General features: G+C 45.6%; 1 protein-coding gene across 2 annotated transcripts; it reads right to left on the bottom strand.

Annotated features, from left to right (window-relative positions):
• Positions 1-41: 41 nt before the first annotated feature.
• On the bottom strand, positions 42-26987 carry NEK9 (NIMA related kinase 9). 2 transcript variants are annotated; one of them, XM_064714353.1, is made up of 23 exons: positions 26714-26987; positions 26272-26301; positions 25313-25490; positions 22408-22463; positions 21467-21537; positions 17633-17738; positions 14589-14720; positions 13514-13624; positions 12886-12950; positions 11846-11896; positions 11002-11194; positions 9632-9776; positions 8478-8678; positions 8045-8091; positions 7059-7214; positions 6523-6631; positions 5837-5998; positions 5290-5460; positions 5018-5077; positions 4250-4440; positions 3861-4025; positions 2966-3178; positions 42-2574 (listed from the first exon to the last, which is right to left on the bottom strand). In XM_064714353.1, exons 1-23 carry the CDS (start codon positions 26900-26902, stop codon positions 2452-2454), a joined length of 2925 nt encoding a protein of 974 aa, XP_064570423.1. In that variant the 5' UTR covers positions 26903-26987; the 3' UTR covers positions 42-2451. The 2 variants fall into 2 exon arrangements, with proteins under 2 accessions (XP_064570423.1, XP_064570424.1); XM_064714354.1 differs by lacking the exon at positions 26272-26301.
• Between the last annotated feature and the right edge of the window lie 985 nt (positions 26988-27972).

Below are 27972 nucleotides of genomic sequence, written 5' to 3'. Positions count from 1 at the left end.
AAAAAAAAAAAGACAAGAAAAGGAGTTCAAACACAGGAGTATGAGTTTAAACATTTATTTAAACAGAAATTCCAAACCACTCCACCCTTTAACCTTTCAAAGAAAGACAACGACAAACTAGTTTTCAGCCAGAGTGTCAGAGCAGGCATAAGTTGTGTTCCACTACAACAACTCAGTAGCAATACTAGCAGGAGACCAACACATATGGAGCTAGCACTGCAAGAAGGGGAGAAGTAAAAAGGGTTTGAAACTGCTCAAAGGCACTTCTGCCTGCCTGCCTTTCCATTTTCAGCCCAAGACAAAGGTGCTACCTTTAAACTGCTTTTTTTTGTTGCATAGCTGGCTGGTGTGAAATCTGTGGTCTGTAACAGGCACAACCTGGATAGCGTGAATCCTCTAAGGCACATATGAGATTGTGGAGCACAGGGCATCCTCTGTCAGGAGCCCTAATCCTCCACCAGATCCAAGGGGAATCCAGTCTGTGCACCTAGCTTCCCAACTGCAGAGCATTGAGAAATGAGGATAGCAGTGCACTGCAGGAGAGCGACTCTCATCAGCTTGGTGCTTGCTTTTTGGACATGGCTCAGGCTCGACGTTTCAGTCCTCAAAGGCACTGTTGCACTTGACCAACGACCCTCAAGCCGGGACCCTGACCTGAGAACTGGCTCCAACGCACGGGGGGGGGGGAAAGGAGAGCAGAGCCACAAGGGCAAACAAGCCTGGCTGTACCAGGGCACCTGGTTCTCACCGCCTCCCAGGAGGGCTCTCCTCCTGCCCTGCTTCTGGCAGCAGTGGACAGGCACTCTGGAACGATTCTTGCCCTGGACACTGCATTAGGAAGACAGCACTTGATTCAGCTCCCAGATACTAGCAATAGGCACCAAAGAAGTATTTAAGGAGCATTATGTTATGAGCAAATGGTTTGGCATCCACCTCTAGAGACAAATGGGGAATATTGGATTCCCCGGAATAGTCTCTCAAAAGAAGCCTGTCAGAGGTGATGTGATATTCACCTCCAGTAGACCTAAGGCAATTCTAGTAACATGCCATCGATGGGGATCATTTAAACCTGATGAAATCATAACCCCACTCTCACAGCAAAGGTGAGAGGAACTTAGGACTCCTTGGAGGCACTAAGTCAGGCAGGGGAGGCTAGCTGCTCCCAGGGATCCTACCAATCCCATTAGCTTTACTTCAAAGTCAGTTTGCTAATAAATTTAAGGGGAATAAAATTAACCTCATTCTCTAACCTCATTTATTCATTTTCTCTAGAAAATGAATAAATCTTGAGCATCAGACCATGCCTCTTCCCATCTCCAGTTTTCTTGGGAAAACGTCTCACTTCTTGAAAGAAGGTGAATTCTGGACTAAGATTTGATCATTCATGGTCTTTGGGGAAGGCTGCATCCTGAGATCACAGCAGTAGTGACATATTCTGGGTAGGAAATGGCATTCCAGCTTCATCAGAACACTGAGTGGAAAAACACGGATTTTTCCCACACCCACACAGAGTGTAGGCACAGGGACTGAGCAGAAGAGAAGCCAAGCAGGGAGCAGCTACAGGCTTATGCCAAGAAACCAGAAACTCTGGCACTCAAACCAAGTTGAACAGCTGGAGCAAGAAATGGGTAACTTAGTCTGAGGCCCAGATGCTTGGCATCTGGTTAGGAGACGTGTCTGAAACCAAGAACTACAGATCCAATCTCAGACAGTCCCCACTACTGCTACGGGAAACACCCGATTCACTCATCTTGGTGCATTGCCTGGAAGTTGGAAAGCCCTCAGCACCCAGAATAAAGTCTTCAAACTCTGTCTATACAGACCAGTGGACTCAGCCATATGGCCAGAAGCTATGCCTCGAGGCCAGGGACATGCTGTCTACCATGATCTCCCTAAGAGGAACATCACCACTGCCTCCAGAATGACACATTCGCTGGTTCCTCTGCGCCTGAGCAGAGGGAAGCAGCCTCACTGCCGGGGCCTTACCACGTGGTAAGGAGAGGATCCTAGTCCTTCACCCCTCTGAAGTGAAGGTGGCAAGTCTTAGGGCTCAGCCAGCTTCAGCACAGAACATGTTTCCTCCTCTCATCTAGAGATGCAGTGATGAATACTGGGGTCCCAAAGGCAGCTCCCAGGAAACAGTGAAACAATGAAAGGGCCACAAGCTGCTACTGGAGCCATCGCCATAATGGGGCCGTTCTGCCTCACGTGCAGAACTGACAGGTAAGGTACAAAGAGGAGCTGCTGCTGCTTCAATCACTGAGCTGGCCTAGAGCTCAAGGGCCCTCCCCCTCTCAAACTCACTCCTAGTTCATATCAAACGTACATGGGTGCTGCTCTGGAGCCTCCGGCCTCGCTCCTTGTCCGCGAGTGACCTGACGCCAGAAAAGCCGCTCTCTGCATTCGGTTAGTGTGCTGTGAAGTTAGATGGATCCCAGTGGGCTCAGGAGACTAGAGGTTGGAGCGGCACGAGTCCGTTCCCAGGAGACACCAGGAATCTGAATCCACATCAGGTTTTGGATCCACTTCCATCTCCTCTTTGGTTGTCTGTGTTCCTTTGGAATGAACCTTCACCTGCCAAAACACACAGCAGTTACCCAAACAGCACCAGCACAAGTTGCACAAAAGCTAGAAGCTGCACAAGGCCCAGTTTGTGTTCTCCACAGCCATTAGTTACTCTTTGCAACATATGACTGACCATCACTTCTCATCAAGAGAAATAAAGGGAAATCCCAAGTCCTCAAAGAGTGGGCTGTCCTCAGAGGAAACTCTTCATTCCTGTTTTGCTACTACCAGAGCCTGCATCAGCAGCTTATAAAAGAAACAGGCATCTTTCTTAGTCCCACCAAATTCTGTTCTGATGGAGATGGCTGTTGAGAGTTGTTCTCTTCTGCACAGCCTCCACAATCTGCAGGAGCATGGTGAGCCCTGAGCACGGATGTGCACCCAGATGATGGATTCTCACCTGCTGCATTTCCTCCATCCTCCTGCAGAACCGCTGGAGTTGGGCACTCAGACGAAGGGTTTCCTGCTGCAGCTTCTTCTGATCATCCAGACACTGTAAAACCAGGCCTCGCAGGTGTGTCACCTCCACTTGCAGAGCACTGCACATGCAGCCTGCACCAGGAGATGCATCCTTCCCTTCACCACATGGTAAGGCTGGACTCAGGCAAGTAGGCTGCAGAGACATGGAAGGAAGGCAGGCCAGGTTTGAGTGCAAGGCCAGGAGGTGTATATGCCACAAGAAAAAAAAGCACACCCAGAGTGTTATCCCAGCTTGTTCCCTGACTTGCCAAATTTCTAGTAGGCAGGGTCAACAAGATACTTCTCCTTCTGTCCTCTGTACAAAGCCACTAGCTTCCTTTTTTTCCTGGGAAGGCTGTTCCTGTCCTCCTAGCACCAAAATCCATACAGTTTACCCCCATTTCCCTAGGTGTAGGATCCATGCCTCCCTTGGGACAGAAAACTCCTGAAATCTCCTGAAGGTAGTCTCACAGGTTGCAATTTCTCATTGATTCTCTGTATCAATTCTTCTACCTATCTCTGCTTTCTAAATTTCTGTTTTCTGCTAGGCTTCTGAGACCTCAGCTTCTCTTTTTTTCCAATTGCATTATACACATTTTCCCCCAGAACTGATCTCATTACTTTAAATCTGACCAAGAATCAGCTTTGTATTCCCAAAAAATCCTTGAGAATTTTTCTCTTTGCAGCATCATCTCTGATTATCACCAGCCCTCTCTTCCTCATCCAGATGAATTAGGCCTATCCAACAGTCTCTTCTCAGCTCTCCCCATAATTCAAACATTGCCATTTATGGTCCCCAAGAGCTTTTAGCCAAGCATTCACTTTGATAACATTACCCAGGGCTCTGTTTTGGGCTTGTTTAATCCAACGGGTTCCTCAGAGGCCACTTTGAGTCCTTGAAGTTTCTGGTAAGGAAGAGTCTCCTTCTCAGGCTCTGAAGATGCCATGCTCAGAGGAAAGGGGCTGTCAGGCATGGGGATGAATTCAGCATTCTCCAGCTCCTGGATACACAAAAGAAGCTCTCTCAGGCCTGCCAACTTCCTGCAGGTCATTTCACTCAATCGATGCACCAACACCCTCTTGTGGTTAAACAGGCAGTGAGGCTTTAAGGGCTCTGTGCAACACGGCTCTAAGAACCTATCAGAGTATCCCTCAAAGGTGGAAGGGGCCACCCAGCTCTCCCAGCCTAGATGCCCTTTAAGGCATTTCTGAGAAGCCACGTTACCTTCCGCAGCCAGCCAGGGCAGGAGCTGCTGTCAGCACTGTTGCCTCCTGTAGCTTCTGCAGTGCTGATCCAGCCCCCCAGCTCACGATCTGCTTCCATGGTTCCCCGAAAGCCCCCACTGGGATTGGGGGTTTCTGCTTCCTGTTCACGATCCTCTTCCTCTCCTCCCCCAGTTGTGCAGCTCTGAGGCACTAGCAAACAAAAGGGAAAACTTTTGTTTGTGCTCCAGAGAGGTTTGTGCACCTCTGCTATTCCTGTTGCAAACCCCAGATGGAGCAGAGAAGATGCATAAATGTATACTGTATGCCCACGGTGAGAGCACATGCTAGCATTATCCCCCTCAGCAGCTTAGCTCCTAACATTCCCTGCAGGCCTCTCCACAAGGGCTTGTGTGCAGCAGTCTTTTGCAGTTTCTTGGCCCCAGCCCTCCCACAGGTCCAAGAAACTGGACTCCACCTCTCCAGCAACTATAGCCCCTTCTCATATCAGTCCCCTTCAGTGAATTCCTCTCCGCTTTTCCTTGTCAAATTGAAGTTCCTCAACAACAAAGGCCTCTCTGCACCCATGTTGTTTCTCCTGTTTCAGTTGTTGCTTCATTGGGTTTGGGCCATCCCTTCCTGTGCATGGCACCAACTAGATTTCTTCCCTTTGAGCTCTTCTGTGAGGCCTTTCAAACAGAGAGAAACCATGCTGCAGGACCAAACTTCCTCCACTCAAACTAACCACTGAGTGGACTTAAACCAGAGCTCCTCAGGGCATGTTACTTACCAGTACCAATGGACAGACCACTGCTGTTGGATCGTATTGTTTTGGAGTTCAACACCTTTTCTGCAAGGAGAGAAGCATGCTTTCAGTCAGAGTGCCACACAGAAAGCAGGATAACTCCTACAAAGCCAGTGGTGCAGGCCTATGGCTCAGAGCAGCTTGCCACATTTCCCCCAGAAATTTGGCCTGTTCTCAGGCAAGATTTATACTCTCCTGGCAAAAGAATATATCATCATAAACAAGATCCCAAAACTACATCCTAAATTTACACTTACCAACAATGATAATGGTGTGCCAGCCACGGCATGACAGGTCTGGAACATGATGCAATGATCCAAATATTGGCCGAGGCCACGAGGTACAAATATCTGAGCCATGAGTTCTCTCAGTTGAGGTCATTGCCAGACGCCCGTTCCCGCCATTGCCCCAAGCAAAGATATGGTTGTCTGAGAAAAGAGAAATTCAGGGGCTCAGGTCCCTCCCTCCTTCTCAGCCTGCAGTTGCTCTAAGGATCAGTCTTTCTGCTGTAGCTGCTATCCCAAAGTACCTAATCCACCAGCTCAGTTTTGACAGTGGGAGAACAAACCAGTAACAAACCTAACAGGGAGCCACCAAGTCAGTACTCTGCAGCCTTAGGGACAGCAAATACTTGGGGGTGCACAGGGGTGATTAACAGGGCAAAACAGTCCCAGGCCAGGAGGATTTCTTTATTTTAGGGCTGTGCTGCAGGGCTGGTAAATGAAACGATCAGTGAGAGCCAGTTAACCCCTCTGCAGATTAAGTTTAAAGTAAACCACCACAACTTGGCAAAGAGCCACTCACCATCAGTAGCAGCTATGGTGAATTCATCTCCACAGGAAACCCTGATCACCTGCTTGCCCCCCAAGGGGCCTCCCAGCAGGTTTATTCCCAGGTGCTTCTTATAGTCCCCGACACCAAGCTGTCCACACTTGTTGGAGCCGAAGGTCAGCAGGCGGCCTCGCTCTGCCAGGAGGAAGGAGGAGACAGTCACAGTGAGGGCCCAGCTCTGCAAGCAGCCATGAGACAGAGCACAGACAGCAACAGGAATGGCTCTGCTGAGTGGCCAGCCAGGCTGGAAGGGGACAGAGCCAACCAAAAGGAATGGGTTTAGCCTGGAAACACCTCCCCAGTTCCTTTTCCCACTGATTCCCTTTTCTGATGCTGGGGGTTGGGACTCCTCACAGTTCTCTGACTGATGTGGCTTGGGCAAAGCCTAAGTTGATCACAAGTAATTCCTCTGCTAGCCCAGAGCATATTTCCCAAATTTTTTTTTTCTCCCCTTTAAAAAAACAGGAAGGCTGACATTGCTGCTTCAGCTGGCCAGGAAACAAGACTGCTGAGAAACAGGAATTCTGAGTTCCTGGAGCAGGCATGAACCTTGCTACCAAGAGCAAAATCCCCAGTGTCAAGGGCCAGGCTGAAAGGGCAAAGTTGATGTAATGTAATTCAGCAACCAGATTTCAGTTCTTACTGCACAAGGCTCTCACCATCAATAGAAGCTGTGTGTGTCTTCCCTGGAGAAATGGTACGGATCTTGTAGAAGGACAGCTGCTTGGCCAAAGTAAGGGAAGTGGCATATGGCACCTCACAGTATGTCTGACAAAAGATGTGGGTAAGCACAGAGTGAAAAAATCACACATTCATCAGCTAAGACCTACTCAAGCAAGCTCATGCCTGACCACAATATTAAACCTAAAGTTTAGGTTTAATGGACCTAAAGTCTAGGTTTTAGGACCTAAAGACAGTCCTAAAACAAGTATGATAAAAACCTGCCAGAATCTGTATCACTGGATAAGTCACCAGAGCAGCTCACTCTGTTTCACTGTCTCAGATCTGACATAAGCCCACAGGGCAGACAGAAAACTGAGGAACAAATTGCCCTTTCCCACAGTCCCAGTATCCATTGTCTTGACTGGAATTAAAGCATTGGCATGAAGCTAATGAGTACTTTGTCAGAGAACGTCCATTTCCCCATATACTACTGATTGCTGGAAGCTGGAGCCAGGCATCCAAACACACTCACATCATGATTGATTATCCCTGCTGTGCACTGATTCAGGCCCAGCTTGTTGAACTCGTTGAGTCCACATGCCAAGACTTTGCCCGTCTGGGTAAGCAGGAAAGTTCCATCACAGCCACAGTGAACGGACACAATGTTTAAGGTCTTCGGAACATCCACCTAGGTGGAAGAAATACATCCTAAGAAAATAAAAATCCCAACACCTATTACATGGAACCTGGCACATGGAAAACATATGAGGGTAGAGCAGTGGCACAGCTAGTCTGGACATTATCAACAGCCAACACAGTTACTTTGAATGAAACTGTAAGAATACCATAAAGTCTGTAGCATATGGAAACTCTGGTCACAATGCAGATATTCGAGGTAGACACCAGTGACCAGCACAGGAACCTGAAATATGATGCATAGGCAACCTGGCCAGATGGGCTCTACAAACAGCAAACACAGTTAGGTGAGCAGGATTGGGTTTGTGTCTGTGCCATGTGGGTGTGATACTATGTGATCACAGATATTTGGCTTCCAGGCACATCCTCATTTGTTTCTAATGCACAGAGGGTTGGAATACTGCAGTTACCTCAGCATTGTATTTCAAGAGGGTTTTACTTTCAACTAATCTTTAACTCATTATATTAGATTCAAGAACTTCAGTAGTTGCACTGCTGTAAGTTTCCTCTACAGACCCAAGGTAAGCCATTTGGTATGTCTCACTATGATTTCTACAACATCTGGCATTTCCAGTTCCATCATGGAAATCAGAGCAATGAAGCTCTAAGCTATGATGCTGTCTGGTTTGTGAGTGGTATGACTCTGCCATGATTGCTAGGAGAGAAATGAAGCAAAATGAAGGGAAGCAACAAAGTTAAAACCCTTGAAAATTCTATAAGTCTCAGAAAAAAACACCTGAGCCTCAGAGAGATAGTATTTCCAAACAGCAACTAATTTGGATTTATGCCCTTGCAGATTTTAAGAAGTAGTCACAGCCCTACCTTCTGAGGGGTGTAGTGATCTTCTTCAGAATCCAAGCCCAAGCGTCCTGCATCAATGAAAATACTGCAGTTAAAATGGCCTCCCCAAGTGCCCATATCTAAGAACTGGTGCTGCCTCTCCACAGTCCCAAAATGAACTCCCTACAGAACTAGAATCTCCCTGCTCCCCTACATCCATCATCACCCACCAACCCCACTCACAGAACCATTGGGAAGCCAAGTGGAACCTTAGAGCTTTCCAAAGTTCTAAGGCTTCAGTCTCCAGTTCCCCACTTTTACAAGGAAAGAAAGTCCCAAAGAAACAATGGTTCTTGCCCCCAGGGTATATACCAGGCAGCCCTCACCCAGGCCCTGCATTGCACACCTGCAGCAGGCCCCTTTCCAGCAGGCACATCCCAGTGCCGTTAGGGATCAGGGATCAGACTCCACCTACCGTACTCTCCACAGCCCCACGTGTAGACCTCTCTGTTCCTGGTCAGCACTGCCACATGGTTATCTCCACATGAGACCTGCTCCACAGCATTGGTAAGAAAGAAATCCAGCTGCAGGGGCTCAAGCACTTCAGAGCCATGAGCCTTGTCAACGCCAATGCATCCATAATAGTCTGAGCCAAAGGCATACACCTGGCCCTCATCTGAAGGACAGAAGGGAAGATTGGTCAGCACACGGGGCTCCTGTTGGGCTGCATATTAACTTCTTAGGACATGGTCAGAGCAACTTCTTTCCTGCAATATTCTTCTTTAGTGCAGAAGAATGTCATCAGGAGACTATGGAGTCCTTTCTTGTTCATGTTAAGATGGATCTTACGTGACAACCTGTAGCTACCTCAGTGCCAAAAAACCTTTGTCTGAACCTGCCAACTTCTTTAACAGTAACCCACAAATTGATTCTGTGGCCATCTAAGTCACTCCTTCCTCAAAATGACCACCTGAGCTTATCTCTGTCAAATTTCTGCCTTTTCAGCACTGGAAAAATAAGCTTTTTGAGAATAATTTCCATGGGTAAAGCAGAATCAGATTCTTCTATAATAGACAATACCACACCTATCGCATCCTTTTAAAGTATGATCAGGGTTAGAACTAGAGACAGCTAGCAGATGTCAAGCATTCTGAATTAAACAGTAAATCCTAGATACACATTCTTTTTGTGATTCTTTCCCCACACAGTCCAAAGAGAGTTCCAAATATACCCACATTCTTGATTTCAGGCTTCACTATCTTTAGTGTGAGCATGAATGGAGGCAACACAAGCACAGAAACTCTGTACAGACACGTAGATTTGTGGTCAACACCCAGCTTTATCACCAAAAAGTAGCACATCCTTAGCAAAATCCCGTCCTTCTTGGGAGTCAAAATAATGTAGACCTATCTCAAATGCTGAGATACAATCTATCCCAAATGCAATAATGATGGTACTATCCTCCAAACTGAGGGATGAGTAACATATGGGGCTTTCTCCTTTGTGCATGAAGCTGCTTTGCTAATTTCATGGTGAAGGCAAACACCTCCAACAGCTCAGCAAAGTGACAGGATTTGTCAATGCCTACATATCCTTAAGAGTCTGAGCCAAAGGAGTTCCAGCTCTCACCCGTTATGCACACTGTGAAATCATCTCCACAGGACACCTGGCGAATGGCTTTGCCCTGAAGCTTCTCCACGTGCTTTGGCTGCCGGTAGGAAGCTCTGTCTCCGTGTCCCAGCTGCCCGTGCAGCTTGGTGCCCCCCTGCATATTCTGCAAGACAGAAACCCCTGGTGAGGTTACATTCCCAGAATCCCACAGATGGTGTCAATAGCTAACAGTAAACAACAGAAGCAAACAACAGAAGACAGCAAGGAGCAAGAGAAAATGTTCTGTCAGCTCTTGGGAAGAGACTGCCATCTCTGAACATACAGCAGGCCACAATCTCAGTGGCAGCACAGACTTCAGTGCAGTGATGCACTAACTAGGAGGGATCCAGTCTCAGGTCAGCAGCTGGTGAGGAATCCCTGCTCCTTCCTCATCTGCCAGGCTACAGAATCTAGTCCCTGCTGCAGGACTGAAATTCATCCTTCAGCTTTTTGAACTACTTTTCTAAATCCTAATGGCTGCACAGAAATGCACAACCTGAAACAAATGTCATTGACATGGCCTGACATAGTAACTATACAGGAAAATTATCCAAAACAAGTACTGTTGAAACAAAAACTACTAAAAGCCAGCTGAAAGTTTTTAGTGGTTGTTCTTACAGGAACATGCAGCAAATTACTCCAAGTTGGTCTTCTCCTATTTCGATCTCTTTCCTTTCCTACTGACTTCTAACCTGTTTTAACAGATTCTGTATCATCAATATAAAAACCCATGGAAGCCAGAAAATGACCTCCATGTCAGAGACCTTCTCAAGCTGAGAAGACTGAATTCAATTGTTTAAAATGCATTATATGCCAACATTTTTATTCACTTTAAACTATTCCAGAATTTCCACTCATCATAAAAGGCAGAGCTGTTTAGCATGAGATCCCTCTGCTTTCAGATGGAAGTTGCCTTGCAGATGACAATTTTATAACAAAAAGGTCACTCATCCCACCCATTCTGATCTTGAAAAACCTCCTCGAAAATACAAAAACTGAGAATCACTAAGTCTCCACTGCACGTCTAAGTAGTCAGGAATGGAATGAACATCTCAGGAAGAGATGTTTGACTCAGTGTTTGGGCCTGCAAGACCACCATCTACAAACTTCAAGTGGACAGCAAGTCTCCAAGACACTTCCTGTCACAAAAGAAAACGTCTCCCAGAAAAACCCATGCCTTGGGAGACTTGTGTCAGCCCCAGCTCAGATGGCCTGTGTCCACTGCAGTTGGAATTCTCCCTTTCCAAGCTCCCTGACCATCTGATTCAAACAAGCTCATGAACAGTCAGCAGTAGATGTGAAGCCCCCTTTCCCACCCTGACCCGCTCCCTGCAGCTTGTCTCACTTACCACCCAGGTGTAGAGCTCCTTCTCCACCGTCACCACAGCGAAGTGAGTGTTACCAGCACACACCTGGCGGGCACTGCAGCCACTTTTGATGGCATCCAGCTTCTGGGGGGTGGACTTGCCACCACCCCAAACATACACCTCACTGGTGCGGGAAGTCACCACGGCAATGGGAGCCTCGTTCACGGTACTTGACCTGCACAAGACCCCCCCAACAAAACACATATCCTTTCATGAGTTTGCATTCCCTGTCATCATCCATCTTCCTGCTGTTGTCTAAGCAGTTTGGTCTTCACAACCATTCATGGTTTTTATTTTCAAAAATAAAATTCAAAATAAAAACCAAATTCTATTTGATAAATAACAGACAACCAGCTATACATGTTACAGAAGCTAACTGCTTCACAGAGCTGCCCTGCTTACAGGATTGCTGGGAACTATGCTGAAGCTAGCTATATCAGGTTTTATAGAAGATATTTATTTATATTAATGTAATATTCATCATTCAGACAGTCATGTTCCTCCTGCTGAAAGGAATCTGTGTGAAAGGAGAGATCTACATTACAACTCAGATATGTAGGCTGCAAAGATGACATCCTCAGTAGGACAGATTAGAGCTGGATGGGACCTGCTGAGGTACAGCTCCAGCCATACAAATAAGTAGGATATAAAAGGCAGAGTAAAACACAGGACAATAAGCATGCAACTGCTGTGTCAAACTTCTAGCATTCAGGAATCTTCTAAACCACACTGTTCCATTAAGGTTGTCACAGGCTAACACTCTCAGTTCCTCTCTGGGGAGCTGTTTTCTCCATACTTCCTTTCAAACACATGTCTAAATAATTACCTTGGTCGCTTATTTGGCCCATTAAGCAGCGTGACTTTCTCTTCCATCTCCCTGCCAAGGGAGAAAAAGGATTTTAGGAAACAGCAACATTGTCAATGCAATTTACTGACAAGCAGCACACACAGACTGTTTTCCTTTCCAATAAAATGCTGCTGCCTCTTGGAGGAAGCATGGCAGCTGTTTACCAGCTCGCAGCAATACACAGTAAGTAGGGCAGAAGTAATGTAGCACACAGTTAACAAACTTCTAGAGAGCTGAGGACAACAAACTATGTCTGCATGAAAATGCAGCCAACCAATACCCATATTGCAGAAGAATAACCTTAAAAGGCTAAATACTATCAGGATTTGGCTTTTTACCAATGCCTATAGTGAGACAAAACTCAAGCTCTGCTGATCACCAAGCAAAAGAGTATTGCTGTAAAGGACTAAGTCTGCTGTTCCCAAATAAACCAATGTGGAATAAAAACAGCCCAGAATTACTGTCTTGTTCATGACAAGACAGTGTGTGCAGGCTGATGGTCTAAACTAAGCTAACATGGGCCACTTTCAATGCAAGTCTCTCTCAAAGAGGGAGACAACAAAAGGGAAAAGTGGGAGTCTCTATATAGAAAGTATATCATTCTCTATACTGAATGATCATTCTCTATACTGAATATATATTTTGAATATACATATTCAAAATGGCTTTTTCCAATGACTGCAAGAGGATCTCTGCAACTCTTCACTCACAGAAATTTGAAGAGTAAAAGAAGCATTCCTCAAAGAGTCTCAGAATGGAATACCTCCAGGTTCTCAATACAAAAGCTTCTAAGGATGCAGAGACTTTCTCATGCACCAACAGAACATCAGATCAGAAGACAAGACTGCAAAAATGCGCTTTTCCCCTAAGGAAAATGAAGTACTTAAATATCTGCCCCACATCAGTCTAAATTCACTTAAGAAGGTTGCTATGAAAGCATAAACACCACCAGTCTGCACAACCCCTCCTGTGTTCCCTGTCAGCCATCCAGGTTTTCAGGCAAGACCATCTGAGGTTACCTCCTGCGTTTGCTGAGGAGGGGATGTTCGAGCAATTCATCTGCAGTGGGTCTCTTTTCTGGGTCCTGAAACAAGGAAGCAACAAGTAATTCTCTGGGAAATACTCATCATCTACAACAAAATCTTGGGCCAGAAGACTCATTCAAGCCTGCATGGACTTCCTTCCTTGACATCCTTCAGAAGGGAAAGGAATCAATTCAAACATTTAGAGTGAATAGGGATAAATACTACAGATGTGCAGAAGGGACTTGCATGCTCCAAAGGTAATAATACTATGTTTGCTCTCAATAAATTAATTCCCTACAGAAAGCCAGAGCCCTAAGAGACTGTACTGAGATGATGCTCCTACCTTCACAGCACTGCATTAAAAAATAATTGCTTCTGCCAGCCCATTAAATACTTGTGATCACAGTAAACCCAGCACACCTCCAGAGCCTGCAGGACTGAGACAAAGCTTTCAGAGGACTGGAGAAAGCCCAACCTTAGTGATGCCTCAGGCCTCAGAAAAATTACCCTGCATCAACAGCTCACATACTTAAAACAGGCATGTCATTCCCCTTCACCCATGAATTCCATGGCTGAGACAGCTGGGAATGGGTATCTGAAAGTTATAAAGTATTTCACCAACCTGATCAAGGCAGGAGTTCACCATCTGGATCAGCTCCCAGGAGTAGACAGTGGAATCCACCTCCATGGCACGATTTCCCTGTACAATCTTCACACAAAGGTTCAAGGGATTCTAGGCAGAAACCAGAAACCAGTCCTAATGGAACCAAACTGGACAATGTGTCCAATGGGGAGAGATGCTATAGGCCACCACTACTTTCTTCCTCCATCTCTGATCAGGACAATTCCCTCTTCTTCCCTGCCTAGCAGTTCTCCAGAAATCTAATAACAATTCCTGCAGAAATGGTACCTCTGATAGGTAGGACTTGGCAACATCCAGCTTTTCACCAACTTCTCTAACAGTGCAGGGAGATCAGGCTTCTCTTTGCATGAAATCTCCTCTGTGGTACACTGCCCTTAAATATAGCACAGCAGCAAAGCCTGGACTTGACAGCCATCACTGGAGAAAGTCAGGAAAGGGTGACATTTTCACATCTTCTCTTTCAGGGTTACAAAATCTTGCCTACAACAACTAGCAGCTTCTCCCATCATATGGCACAAACTAGCAAATCACGTGTCAGCCAGCAATGCTCCTTTCACCCTCCCCTAAGCCAACTTGACCAGACTTCTCTTGCAGCCAAGTTTTGAGAAAGAGTAACAGGATCTAATCCTATGAAATGCGAAGGCCAGAACCTTTTGCTACAGAATGCTACACAGAAAATTCACAGCTAGTAATGCTAAAAGAGCAAGAAGACTACACAGTCACAAACCTCCTCCTTGTAGTGAAAATGACACTTCCTTCACAACCATGATACAAATTAGCACAGTTATTATTCTGCATCTAACAAACATGAGCTGCAGACAATGGTGGGTTTGGCAGAAGCCAGGGAGGCTGCTGCATGAAGGCAGGAGGGAAATCTGCATGAACGGTAAGGGGAATCATGCAGACATTTTCTCTGGCTATAGCTGTCACTCTCAGGCCACTGTTTTTTTAATTAGTAGATTTAAACAAAAACAAAAGAAAACTATGAGCTGAGTGTGAATCTTAGGACAATAAAAAATAAGGCTATTCAGTCCATATTGGTTTCAAGACTTACAGTAGCATCAAAGGTCCTCTTCAGAGTAAGCAGCTCAAAGATGACACAGCCCACAGCCCAAATATCTGATTTGAAGTTGTATTTCACACCCTGGCAGAGTTCTGGGGACATGTAATATGGAGTTCCCACCAGCTAGGAAAAAAAAACATTTAAAAATCAGGAATGATCCAGCAGCTTTCAATTCAGGAACTCTGTATCCATTCTGTTCACACAGGACAGAGCTAGACACAGCACTGGGGATATACCTCCCTAATGTCCTGGAGGGATGGGAACAACAAGCACACTTTTTCTCCTGTCAACCACAAACCTGTCTGGCCCTGAGCTTCCTAAGAGATCCCAGACACCTCTCTTCTCATGTACCTGATGTGGTACAGACATGTCACTAAAGTAATAGTCACAAAAACACAGCAAGGACTTTCCCCTCTCTACATCATTTAGGGCTAATCAGGGCTTATGTACTGACTAGGCATATGGAAACCATCACATGAGGCTGAAGATAAAGGATCTAGCAAAGCTTCCAAATACAGATGCCAGACCTTGGCTGTGGAGCCATGCTGATCACAAGATAGTGCCAGGACAAAGGCTGCTCTGTCTCGAACAAAAAGAAGGCTTCCTTTGGGTCAGTATGCAGAAAGCTGGCTTGAGTCCCACCCAAAAGGCCTTCACTTCAGAAGTGAACTTTCCTGAACAATTCTTTTGTGTAGAACAAACACCCCCACCACACAAAAATCCAAACCCCTGCATATAAACACAAAGGTCTCCCAGGTACTGCAGAAGCAGTGGCTTAGCTCAAAGTCACAACAAGGAGACAGAACAAACGTGAAAAAAGATGTAAGAATGAAGCTTCCAGATGAATGGAGCTCACTCCTTAGAAAGAAACTAGACAGCAAAACAAAGTAAGAGAGAATTTAGAAAAAGGAGAAATATTTATAGACAACCTCTTTTCAACTCTCTCAGCAAAGCTCCAAGGAGCTTTACAAAGCCTGCCCTTCATGAGGCTCTGCAAGTACACTGGATACCTAATGGGCACATTGAGAGTGTGCCATCTCCCTCCCATTTCCTGTCACAGAGCCCGACCACTGCAGAGCTGCACAAGTCCCTGCCATGGGAGGGTTCAGGAGCCCTGAGATTCTGAGTATCACACAGAGAACTAGGACACTGCACATAAACCTTTTCTAAACAAAGGATAATGTAAGCTTTCTGTAAGACAGATGTATTTTCTGCATCTTCTTTGGTAAATGGTAGAAAATGATAAATTAAGAAATCAGCGTTTAGTAAGAAAGATGTGAACATTCTACAAAATGACAATTTGACTGCTACAATTACAAATACTGATAATAATGTTCTGCACTCATTTCCCGGAAAATTACTTCCAGTCTGCCACTGGCCATTAGGTTACAAATTGAGCAAGTAGACCAGGGGATAGCCAGCATGTAAAAATCAAAATATGGTTGAAGGTGTGTAGTTCAAAATGTTTCATGTGTGAAAAAGGAAAAAATAATGTTTGCAAGGTCTAGCAGGTATAGATGAATACAGACAACACAGGCAAAAACAAACCTGGAAATTCACAGCACAGAATGAACTGCCTCTGAAAGTCAGAAGGCCATGAAAAGTGTGACAAAACAGAAGTGGCTCTACTGCAGCCCAGCCTAGTGAAGGCTTTATGCAGCAGCCTTTTGTTCCCATTTACAGTGGAACTGCACAATAGTGCTCATGTTCTGGAAGGAGACTGGCAAGTATTTAACTACACATCCTAACAGAACACCAACGCCTGGCCTTAAATTGAATGATACAGGCTGGTAAGAGGAAGTGTGAGCTGGCTTGTGTCCCAGACTATAATAAAGGCTTTAGCAGACAGGAACCTCAGACAATGTCTCCCTTTCCAAGCCTAACACTCACCACAGAAATTAATGGAGCTGAGAAATCCAAGCTGAACCTTGTAAGTGCCTGCAATACAGCTTACCCTGTGTCATAACTGGCTGCAAAAATGCTTTCTGGCAGGGTCTGGAACAAGGCCAAGTTTGACAGCCTTCTGGCAGAATTAATCTCTCCTACAAAGCTTTGTCCCCCTTCAGGAACATTACCAATAAGCCATACATCTGGTTACCATAAGAAACACAAGTGCCTTTCTTGCTTCTTCACAATCCAGTTCAGAGCCTGAATATTAAAGAGATTTGAGACATGCCTGTGGCACAGTGCAATGTCAGGCACACACATCCAAGCTATCTCAGATCCACCTGAGGCAAAATTTACCTGTTAGCACAACAGCATGACAAAATTACTGTAATTTGTTAAGCTGGCCTTAACCAGCCCAGAGGAGAGCATTGCTCTGATGTGACCATAGTGCTGTCTCTGTCCTTCAGCTAGTACTGCCTTCCTGTTACACAGACTCATCTTTAGAAGTACCATGCCTAGGGGAAAGAAGAGCAGTGCTCTCTAGCATGGCTACACCAGCTCTGGTACAATTCTATTCCCACAGTGGCACCTATCTTTAGTCTGCTGCTGCTTTCCAGCGAGACAGACCTCCAAAAGGTAACCTGGGAGCAAGGATAACTGGAGGCTGCAACACATCAGCAAATATGGCAAAGTTAGTGAGACAAAGTTAGGAAGTAAAGTTCTAGAGAGGTGGGTGCCAGTCTCCGAGTAATAAGAGACAGGACAAGAAGAAATGGCCCCAAGTTGCACCAGAGGAGGTTTACACAAAATTCTAGGAAAAACTTCTTCACTGAAAGGGTCAAGCATTGGAACAAGATGCCCAAAAAAGTAGTTGAGTCACCATCTCCAGAAGTGTTCAAAAAAACCTGTGGATGCAGCACTTGGGGACATGGTTTAGTGATGAACACAGCAGTGCTGGGTTAACAGTTGGACTAAATGATCTTAGAGGTCTTTTCCACCCTTAATTCTATGATACCATAACACTGAGGGAAAGGAAAGTAACAGAAAAAAAGCAGCAAGAATGTACAGCATCCCTGGTCTTCTGCAAGGTATGTGGAGATGAAAGAAAAACACAACTCAGTTTGCACACAAAGATGGCAGATACTCACAGTCTCAGCCATAGAGTACTCCGAGTTCAGCTTCTTTGCCAACCCATAGTCTCCCAATTTAATCAGGTTTGCCTTGGTTAGAAAGATATTTAATGTCTTTATGTCTCTGAAACGAGAAAAAGAAATTCAAGCACTTGAATACGCTTACAGATTTCACAGTTTTTCACAGATTACTGTATTTTCCCCCTAAAATGAGCTACTTGCTACTCTGCCAGCACTCTGTCACACATATGTACACAGAGTTCTCCAAAAGCAATTTTGCCCCAAGTATCAGGGCAGTAACTGCAGTTGTCCATGTTTTATCACATTCCCACACAAACACAACACAGTTGAAGAAGCTCAGGCTCAGACACCTATGTAAAGGCCACAGATCAAAGATAGCTCTTTCTCCCCTCTCAGTTACTAAGAATGAAGGTCATTGAGCAGGTCTTATTTTTCTAGTTTTATAAATAGACCCAAGCCAGGAGATGCTGAGCTCACTAAAAACATAAGTATGAATATGTATGTATGCAAATATAAACACACACACAGAGGGTGTGAAACAGACGCCACTCTAGAACTTCAGCATTATGTCTTTTCTCCTCAAGAAGAACTCTTTATAACATGACACAGATTCTAGCCCATGAGTTGGCTGGGCTGACTGAGAAGGCAAAGTCTACATTTGAAGGAGGAAGGAGATCAGAGCAGGCTGGTTAGACAGGAGCCTGTGGGCTGCATGCCAGTGTTGGGGGTGAAATCCATAGCCCAGGTGAAGTGCATCTGCACCAACACACACAGCATGGGTAACAAACAGGAGGTCCTGGAAGCCACCATGCAGCAAGGAAGCTGTGACACAGCTGCCACCATGGAAATGTGCTGTGTGCACCACTGGAGGGCTGCAGGGCAGCTCTTGGTAAGCGACAGGCTGCAAGGACAGGCAGGGGGTGGCTCTGAACGCTGGGGAGCGTTTCAGCTGCACAGAGCCCAGGGTCAGGGACAATATGGCTTGGTGCCTGTGGGTGAGAATCAGGGGGAAGATCACCCAGCCAGGATGAAGAGCCAGATGAGACTCCACAAGCAGCTGGCTGATGTTTCACGATCACCAGTTTTTGTGGGAGATTTTACCCTGCTGCATGTCTGCTGGAAACTCAGCACAGCAGAGAGGAGGCAGTCTAGGAGGTTCCTGGAGGATGGATGTGGAGATAACTTCCTGACACATCTGGTCAGAAAGCCTACTGGGGCAGTGCCTGCTGTTTCTGAACAGAGAAGGGCTGGTGGGAGAGGTGGTGGCCAGAGGCCATCTTTGGTAGTGACCTCAAAATTAGTTTTCAATTCTTGGTGAAGTAAGGAAGGAGATCAACAAAACCTCTACACCGTGGAGTTCTGGAGGGCAGACTTTGGTCTTTTCCGGACACTGGTTCAGACAGACCCTTGGGAAACTGCTCTTAAAAACAAAGGGGTCTAGGAAGGCTGGACATACTTTAGGAAGGAAATTTTAGAGATGCAAAAGCAGGCTGTTGGAGAAGCTGGCGGCCCATGGCTTTAACTCTTTGCTGGGTTAAAAACTCGGGGTGGCCTGGGCACAGAGCATGGTGGTGATGGGTGTCACATCCAGGTGTCAGTCAATAACCAGTGGGGTTCCCCAGGGCACAGTGTTGGGCCAGTCCTGTTTAATACCTTTATCAATATTTTGGACAAGAGGATTAAGTGCACCCTCAGTCAGTTTGCAGACAACACCAAGCTGGGCAGGAGTGCAGATGGGCTGGATGGTAGGGTAGGCTCTAGAGTGGGATCTAGACAGGCTAGATCCATAGGCTGAGGCCAATTGTAGAGGTTCAGTAAGGTGAAATGTCAGGTCCTGCACTTGGGCCACAACAACCTCTGCAGTGCTACAGGCTTGGGGCAGAATGGCTGAAAAGCTGCCCAGCAGAAAAGGACCTGGGGATGCTGGTTGACAGCAGCTGAACACGAGCCAGTGTGTGCCCAGGTCACCAAGAAGGCCAGCGGCATCCTGGCCAGTATCAGAAGAAACATGTCTTCTTGTTTAAAACAAATAGGATTGTTCCCCTATACTTGGCACTGGCAAGGCCACACCTCAAGTCCAGTTCTGGGCCCCTCACTGCATGAAAGACATTGAAGGGCTGGAGCATGTCCTGAGAAGGGCAACACAGATGATGAAGGCTCTGGAGCACAAGTCTGATGAGAAGCAACTGAGGGAGCTGGGGGTCTTAGCCTGGAGAAAAGGAGGCTCAGGGGAGAATTTTCCACTCTCTACCACTGCCTGAAAGGAAGCTGCAGCAAGATGGGGGTCAGTCTCTTTTCCGAGGTAACTGGTGACTGTTGTCACAAGAGGAAATTGCCTCAGGACACACCAGGAGAGGCTGAGGTTGGCTATCAGAAGAATTTCTTCACTGAAAGGGTTGTTAAGCATTGAATGGGCTCTCCAGGGAAGTGGTAGAACCACCATCTCTGGAAGTGTTCAAGAAACAACTAGATGTGGCACTTAGTGCTATGACATGGTGATGTTCAGTTTGACTCTTGAGATCTTGGAGGTCTTTTTCAGCCTTAATGATACCATGATTCTATGTACTATGCCCAAGTTTGCTGATGGCCAAAACTGATAGAAAACACTCTCTCAGACAGAGTAATCTGCGTGTAGTTTCACAGATCAACACAAGAGGCTGGAAATAGAGAGGAAGCCCTGGCAGCATGATATGCTTTTCATGGCCAACACTTCTTAACACCCACTTTTCCTAATGTACCATCAACAACTTCCCAGTGTAGGTCAGGAAAACATCAAGTAAAGCAGCACCTTGCATTCATCCACTTGGGGCATCACAAAGCCCTGGGTCACTCTGACAATGGCTGCAGCAGAAAGAAATCACTGCAAACATTTAAACAATTGTTCAGTTCGTTATTATGGAAGGATTTGGGGCCACACATGTTCAGAGGCGGTAAGCAGGAAATCACTGCAAAGCAGGACAGACATGGCATTTGCCTCAGGCCAAAAACTTAGGCACTCTTTGCTGAGTGTAGGCTACCAACCCCTCATTAGCAAGACTTGCCAATTTACTAAAGATTCAGAATGGCAGCAGCCAGAATGCTATCCTACAGAAAACATCCTCACACAGCTATCCCCATAAGTTACTGCAGCACATGATCCAACTGTGCTGGAAGTGGCTGTCTACATATGCAGTACCCCCAGAACATCATGGCCTCCTTGAAACACACATAAGATGTGAAATTTACTGCTCCCAAGCAGAAAAGGGCAACAGAAAAAGGTAATTAACTACACATTAAAATGTCAGAATAACTGTCAAAATCACCACTACAAGCTAACAGACTGTACTAGCTCCTTAAGTAACAGGCCACAGAAATAAGATTCAGACAAATGCAGGACAAATCTTCACATGGGTTATATTACAGCAATGGACAAATGCAGAGTCTTCATCACCACTAGCCTCCAGGAATTACAGAATGATGTACACATTGGCTTGCAGCTATTAACCCTGGAACAGCTCAGAAGTACCTTTGGCCTGTGGTAAATGCTCTTCCTACCCACTTTAACAAACATCATTCATGTGCTATTGCAATAAAGGGCAAATTTACTTCCTTCCTCTGTGGATAAACTCTTTGTTCACACAGCTGCAGTTCCAATTTCAAATACGAGATTTCCTGCACATTTATCACAAGACGGTTTCTAGCCCAATAAAAAAGGGATTCTTGACATCTAGGAGATGCTATTACACTGTGGAGAGAAGCTTGGTGCTTGCTTCAAACAAAAGAGCAAAGAAGTTCTTCACTGACCCCCATGAACTGCACTGGTTACCTCAGCTTTCTGCACGCCACACTTACCTGTGAAGAATTCCAGCTCGATGGATGCAGCTCACAGCTGATGCAATTTGAAAGAGATACCAGACCACCATCTGCACAGGGAGGAATAGAAGCATAATGTGAGGCTTGAAAAAAATTCAAAAACACAAAACCCTACACATCCCTGTCACACTGAGGCACAGCAAGATGGCCTGGCCATACCATTTAGATGCCCTTTCAGAAGAATGAAAATTTTAGAATTTTCTAGTTTGGAAATATCTAAAACAAATATTTCCATAGGTAGATTGTTCTACTTCCATTCATAGTGTCTGTCCTGACAAGCATTAGAGATCCAATAAGTCATAAGACTTCAGAATGACAACTAATGACCACTTGGGAAACACCTACAGTTGTGCTCTCCAAAATATGAACTGGGACCACTAAATACTCTCCATGAGCCAGAAAGCCTTAGAAGTTATTAAATAAGACAAGTAAGTGTAATCTAAAACTAAGCTCAGCTCAGCATGCAGTGAAAGCAGATGGCAAAAAGTAAGTTTTAAATAAAATAAAGACAGAAAATGAGAAGAGTAAAATAGATTCAAGGAAATTACTTGAAAAAAAAACCATACAAAATTATTAAGAAGGGATAGAAACAGAGGGCCCACTAGAAAGAAACACAGAAAGGTTTAAAAGTTAAATGTTTGCCAAGATGATAAGGTGAAGAAAGCCAGCTCTCTTTCATTATTCCCCCCCTGGAACTATATACTGCTTATAGACAGTTTAAAAGGAAAATAAGTTTCAGATGGTCCACAAATGCTTGCAATATTGAACAAGGAGGATACCAGCCCCCAGATAAACACAGAAATTCCCCATCATCACAATGAAAAAAATTGAATAAATACACAAATAATCCTACGGATTATTTGTGTATTTGCCAGAACATTAGGCCAGCCCCACTGCTCCCCCAAACCACTCCAAATTACCTCTTCTTCAAATAACTTGTCTTTCTGTCGCAGAATCTTATCATAGAGGTTGCCTCCTGTAATTATAAGTGAGTGAGAAAGACAGAGATGTTCATCTTAGTTAATGGCAGCAGTTACTCTGCTCAAGTGCTGCTGGGAATACTCAACCCCCCTAAGAGATCTTATCAATCACTACAGCTCTCTCACAGCATTCTTCACTTAAACTCATCAGGCACTCACAAAATTAAGTTCTTCTTCCATCTAAGAACTTCAGTGGTGTGTCTAAGCCTAAGCAGAGACAATTCTCTAACACCACCCTTTAATACTCTCTGAAAAGCAAATCACTAAGCTCAGCCAGCAGTCCTTACTTTTTTATTTCTCTTTTTAAGTGTTTCTTGGGGTATGTAAACATGTATCAGGTGTACACCAAATCACATGAGATTGTCCTGCTCAGCATTGTATATACAAATAACACATTAAAAAAGAGAAAGAAAACAATTTTTAAGTCAGAGTAGTCCCTGAAAGCACAATTTACTGTCTTTCCCTACCTACTCCCTCTGGACTGGCCTCTTCTTTATCTGCCTTGCCAAATACACTGGTGCAGAATTCACAAAGCACTGACAACAGCTATACCACTAACAGAAGCCTGAAATCAGCAGAAATCTTTGGTGCACCCCATGACTTCAAGAGAGCAGACTGAAAATTAAGGAGAGGTAAAGGAAATTATGCTGAGGGCTGCAGGTATTTAAACTCCCTGCCAGATCAGCACCCAAACAGTAAATCCCAAAACTCTGATCACCTCCTATTGTTATTCCAAATCCCAATTATCATATATTATATATATTTCTTCTCATTCAGCCTTGCATTACTTCTCAGCATTTCTTTTTTCTGCCTTATGTTCACATTTACAAATTAGCTACAAACCACTTTCACACTCACAATTTAACCAAAGTATTCACTTCTGCCTCTTCTTATGAATGTCTTTTCTAAACACTCAAACTTTGCAGGTTTTTAGTCAATTGTGTTTTTCATCTCTCTTTTTTTCTCCCATTTTTTTGGCAGCTTCTTGGAACAAAAGAGCAGCATGATAGGTGCTACATTGCCAAAATCCTACCCAAGGAGACAAGTTAGCTCTTGACTCATACAACCAATACCTCTATGCACACATACAAAAACCAAATTAATTTTGTATTTGTTCCATCTACTCACATCTAACCTTCCAACACAGGTTATTCTCTTTTCAATTACTGTATTTTACAGGATATTTCTTTCCAAATGTATTTCATTTGTATTCACGGATGTTATCCCATGGTAAATCCAAGCCTTACAGTACCACGATGTACACATGGAACTAAAGGCAAATAAATCAATAACTCGCCTTCCTCCTCTCTAAAATAGGGGCAACATTTACTGAAATTTGAAATTCTTTTCTAGATCTTCAGAAGAGACAAGCCAATTAAACAGTAAAACCTTTGGATTCTGAGAAGTGTCTGCAAGTGACTAGTCCAGCTTTACTTTAAAAATTACTCACAAATTATCTTGGGCTTGTACACTGTAAAAGAAAGCCAAAGAAACAACTATTTATGCATTGGCCCAACCACTACATGGAAGTCCAAAGAATATTTCTTCTTTCTCATGTCCCTTGTTCTCTGCCATTCAGATGCACTCAGGCACTCAGGCAACACCAGCTATACACTCATCTCTTGGTTATTATCCCAAAGCCAACAGAGGCATTTACAAATGTGCACAGACATCAAGACTACACAGTTTTTCTCTATGCCCTCCAACAAATTTATCATGGCCTCAAGCATGCAGTCTTTCCACGGCAAGTAAGCAATTGACACAGAGAGAGAATGCCTAAAATAAAAGGTGCCTCAAAGAGCTAACACTCCCCTATGCCTGCACTGGACTCCATCCTCCATAAGAACAAAAAGCAGAGAAGAAAAACCAGCTTTGGCCAAGCTGCCAACCATGGTATCTGACACCCTTCTAAAGGACGTTGCACAACTCTGTTGTGCTCTCCAACCTGTTCCAGTGAAAGCAATCTGTTGTATAAGGTAATCACAACACGACTATATCCTTTTCCAGCAAAAAATGTTTTACCAATGAGCCAAGCCTTAATGCAAGCCCTATACAAACACCAGATACTCTGCCTGGGGAGCTGTCCCACTCACCCAAACAGAAGCCACACTGCAGTTCTAGGTATGTATCCTGTTCCAGCAGTGTAAACTGTCTATGGGTCCCCTTCCTGCCATCTAAGAGCAGCTGCTGTCACAGCCTCCTTGCAAATCCTGCTCTTGCTCCATCCGAGCTAGGACTGCCTTCCCTACCAACTCCAAACACCATCATCTGCACTACTCTTGGACGGAATTTCAAAACTTTCTCCACTACCAGAAGGACCAGGTTTGTTGTTTGGGTTTTTCAATAGTAAATGTAAAAGCTGAAAGCAGAAATCAGGGAAAAAAAACCTGACTGCAGCGTACCACGACATTTTTAAGCTCTGATTTATAAATGCCAAATTATAAACCTATTTAAGTGACAGCACTGAAAAAACAGCCCCGCTCTGCACTGCTAGAGATGCCCAGAGAGTCTCCCAGTCTTTTCCCACTGCCCTCCTAAAAGAACACAGCAAGATGCACTGGAAGTGTTTACCACCAATAATCCACTCCTTTCAGCGCACCAGCCATTCAGAAAACTCAAGAAATCATCAACTGCATAGACTGCCTCCACTAACTACCGGGCTGCTTTTTTTAGCACCTGAGACACAAATCAGAAGGGTTCTCAGTCTCTTCTTCAGGAGCTATGCAGCAGAATTCACCACCACTCCTTTGCTCTCCAGACCCAGAAACACTTGCTGCAGGTTCTGCAGGCGGGTGACCCACACACATGGCAGCTGCCTGTTCACAGATGGGAGTAGGGATCTCACCATTGCAGTACTCCAGCTCAATCAGGAGCGTGGTGTTATCCATGAAGTGATTGTAGTATGCGATGATGTTCTCATGCTGCAGCAGGGCCAGGATGACGATTTCGTTCAGAGCATCACGACGCTCCTTTTCTGACAGCCGGGTCAGGTCCACCTCCTTCCACACTACAAGCGAGTCATCCTGAAACACAAAAACATCTTTCAATAAAAAACACACTCTTATGAAGAGAACAGTATGCGCCTTTATAGCAAGGAATTAAAATACCAGGAAAAGTAAAAGACTTTCCTGTCTCTTACATATTTCAGAAAAATATTCCTCACTACTTAAGTTTTGAGGTTTGCAATTTGTCATTAGAAATAGTCATGGCCTGAAGCCATCTTGCTAGCTGGCCAACACTCACTCCGGGGGGAAAAAAACCAAAACCAAAACACCAAACCAAGGGAAAGACACAGGGTTTGTTTTATTTCAATAAAGACTAAACTTAGTCCTGTTCAGTAAAGGGAGAACATTGTATTTTTAGTGCTGTAACTGTAGGATATTGTACAAGAGCACAAGCTGTTACAAATATTCAAAGGAAAAAGCCTAAAAAAAAAACCCAAAAAAACCCAAAAAAAACCGAAACAAAAACCTCTCCAAAACAAGCCAATAAGGAAATCAGAATTAATTTAGATTTAGTTTGCCCTTGTTAGGCCCACACATATTGTCAGGCATGCTACGAGTGATCTCTTAAGTGAACAGTGTTCACTTATAGTTGTGCAAGCCAGGGCACCTCAGGGTGGCCATAAAAAAACTGAAGAACTTTCCTTTGGAACTAAATCAAAGCATTTTTCCTTGACAGCCACTAAAACCACAACTACTATTGAACTGGATGGTATTAAACGAGTTGGGAGCAACGGGAGGACTGGCTTCTCATCCAGTCTCCCCTGATTACACTGAAATGCTGAGCATGTGAAAGAGTTACCTGTATGAGATGACCCCATGTCCTCTGTAACTGGAACAAAACACAGAAAAATGAGTAGTCTACTAGCGTGTGAAGAACCTCCACATCTCCCTGCCAAACTTCAGGGGACCCAGGGACTGGCAGTGCCCAAACGCTACAAAGCCCAGACCCTGCACCCCCGGACACTGAGGGCTGAAGCTGTCACTTGGTATCCGGGCTGTTCCCAGAGCGGTGCCGGGGGATGTCACCCTGGGGGCTGTCAGTGTCACCCTGGGGGCTGTCGGTCACCCCAGGGGCCGAGCCCAGCTGCGGCTCGTCGGGCACCGGCGCCTGGGAGCACCGGCCCTGCCGAGCGCCCCTCCGGCCCCGGCAGCGGCCCCCGCCCCTCTGGGAGCGGCGCCGGGGCCCTGGGCGGGGGCGGCGGCACGGAGCCCTTCTGCCGCCGCCGGGGCCGCCCACCTACCTCGGTGCGGCGGTACAGGGTGGCCTCGCCGAAGGCGCCGCGGCCCAGGGTGCGGATGGGGATGTAGTGCAGCTCCTCCTGCTCGCCGGGCACGCCGCCGCCGCCGCGGGAGCCGCCCCTGCCCGAGGACTCGTTGCCGAAGTCGGAGCTGATGGAGTCGCAGTGCCGCTCGTACTCGCCCAGCGACATGGCGACGGCGGCCCCGCTCGGCCCGGCGCTCCCTCAGCGCGGCCCCGCGGGCTCCATGTCGGCTCCCGACGGCGACCCGGAACCGCTTCCCGCCGCTGCCGCCGCCGCGACCTCCGCGCTCCCGCCCCGCCGGGCCCGGCCCCCGCCCCGCCCGCCGCCGGGCCCGGGGCGCACGGAGCCGCCGCTGCGCGCCGTTTCACTGCCCGAGGAGAAAAGCTCCTGCGTTAGCTTCCTAGGAAGCTTTTAGAAATAAAAAACTGTCTGAAGTAACTGATTTATATAAAAAGTAATTGCCCTTCTTATTGTAGCGATGTTAATGTTTCTTTTTGCTTAGCCGTGCTACACATAATATACGTTATTGAAAAATAATTGACTCAAGGGAGAACACACACATGAATTAACACCACGACTGTACCCCAAGCACAAAGATCTGCCGGAGTAGTGAGAGCACTTGCAGTGGATACACATTTCACACTGTTAATAAAGCATAGCCCTCTCCCTTTCTGTGCCACTCACAGTTCATGGATTCTTTCTCTACCGAACAAATAAATTAAAAGCTTCATAAACCTTAGAGCTGAAGCTGCAATGACTTCTCTGTCATGAAGAAGTATTTGCAATCCTACTCTTAGCCTTGACTCATTTTCTTCACAAATGATGCACACCGTCATCATTTCAATGTTTTATTTTCAAGGTTTGCAGTCACAACTACAGGTGAGAAAGCAGAGTTGAATGATGGAGAACGTTCACTCCAAGACAGGTGATCCAATGCTTACAAGAGACCTCAGGAGCTGAAGCACAAAGCCCTAAACCCAAGCACAACAGAGCCCAGTCAGCTCTTATTTCACTGCCTTGGGAAGATGCTTGAAGGAATGAGCAATGCTCCTTGCAAGGTGCTGAAGGTTAAAGAGCTGTTTGGCATTGTATACACCCATTTGTAAGTTATACATCAACATCTATTTGTTGTGCACTGAAACTATTTCCATACAAAGATGATGTCCTTAGGAGCAGCAAAGACAGCGTGTCAGTTTTAGGATAAAGAAGCTTGCAGTAATGGATGAAAAAGCTTGGAT

The sequence above is a fragment of the Zonotrichia leucophrys genome, chromosome 5 (genome assembly GCF_028769735.1).
Source record: "Zonotrichia leucophrys gambelii isolate GWCS_2022_RI chromosome 5, RI_Zleu_2.0, whole genome shotgun sequence".
Taxonomy (NCBI): Eukaryota; Metazoa; Chordata; class Aves; order Passeriformes; family Passerellidae; genus Zonotrichia; species Zonotrichia leucophrys.
The sequence above is the reverse complement of the archived record's forward strand: the minus strand, read 5'-3'. Positions and strand labels throughout refer to the sequence as shown.

Coding starts and splice junctions, on each gene's coding strand:
- NEK9 (XM_064714353.1), bottom strand. CDS start 26,902: ATGTCGCTGGGCGAGTACGAGCGGCACTGCGACTCCATCAGCTCCGAC. Junction 22,464..25,312: donor TGAGCTGGAGTACTGCAATG/GTGAGATCCCTA, acceptor TTATAATTACAG/GAGGCAACCTCTATGATAAG. Junction 14,721..17,632: donor AGTACTCTATGGCTGAGACT/GTGAGTATCTGC, acceptor TTTTTTTCCTAG/CTGGTGGGAACTCCATATTA.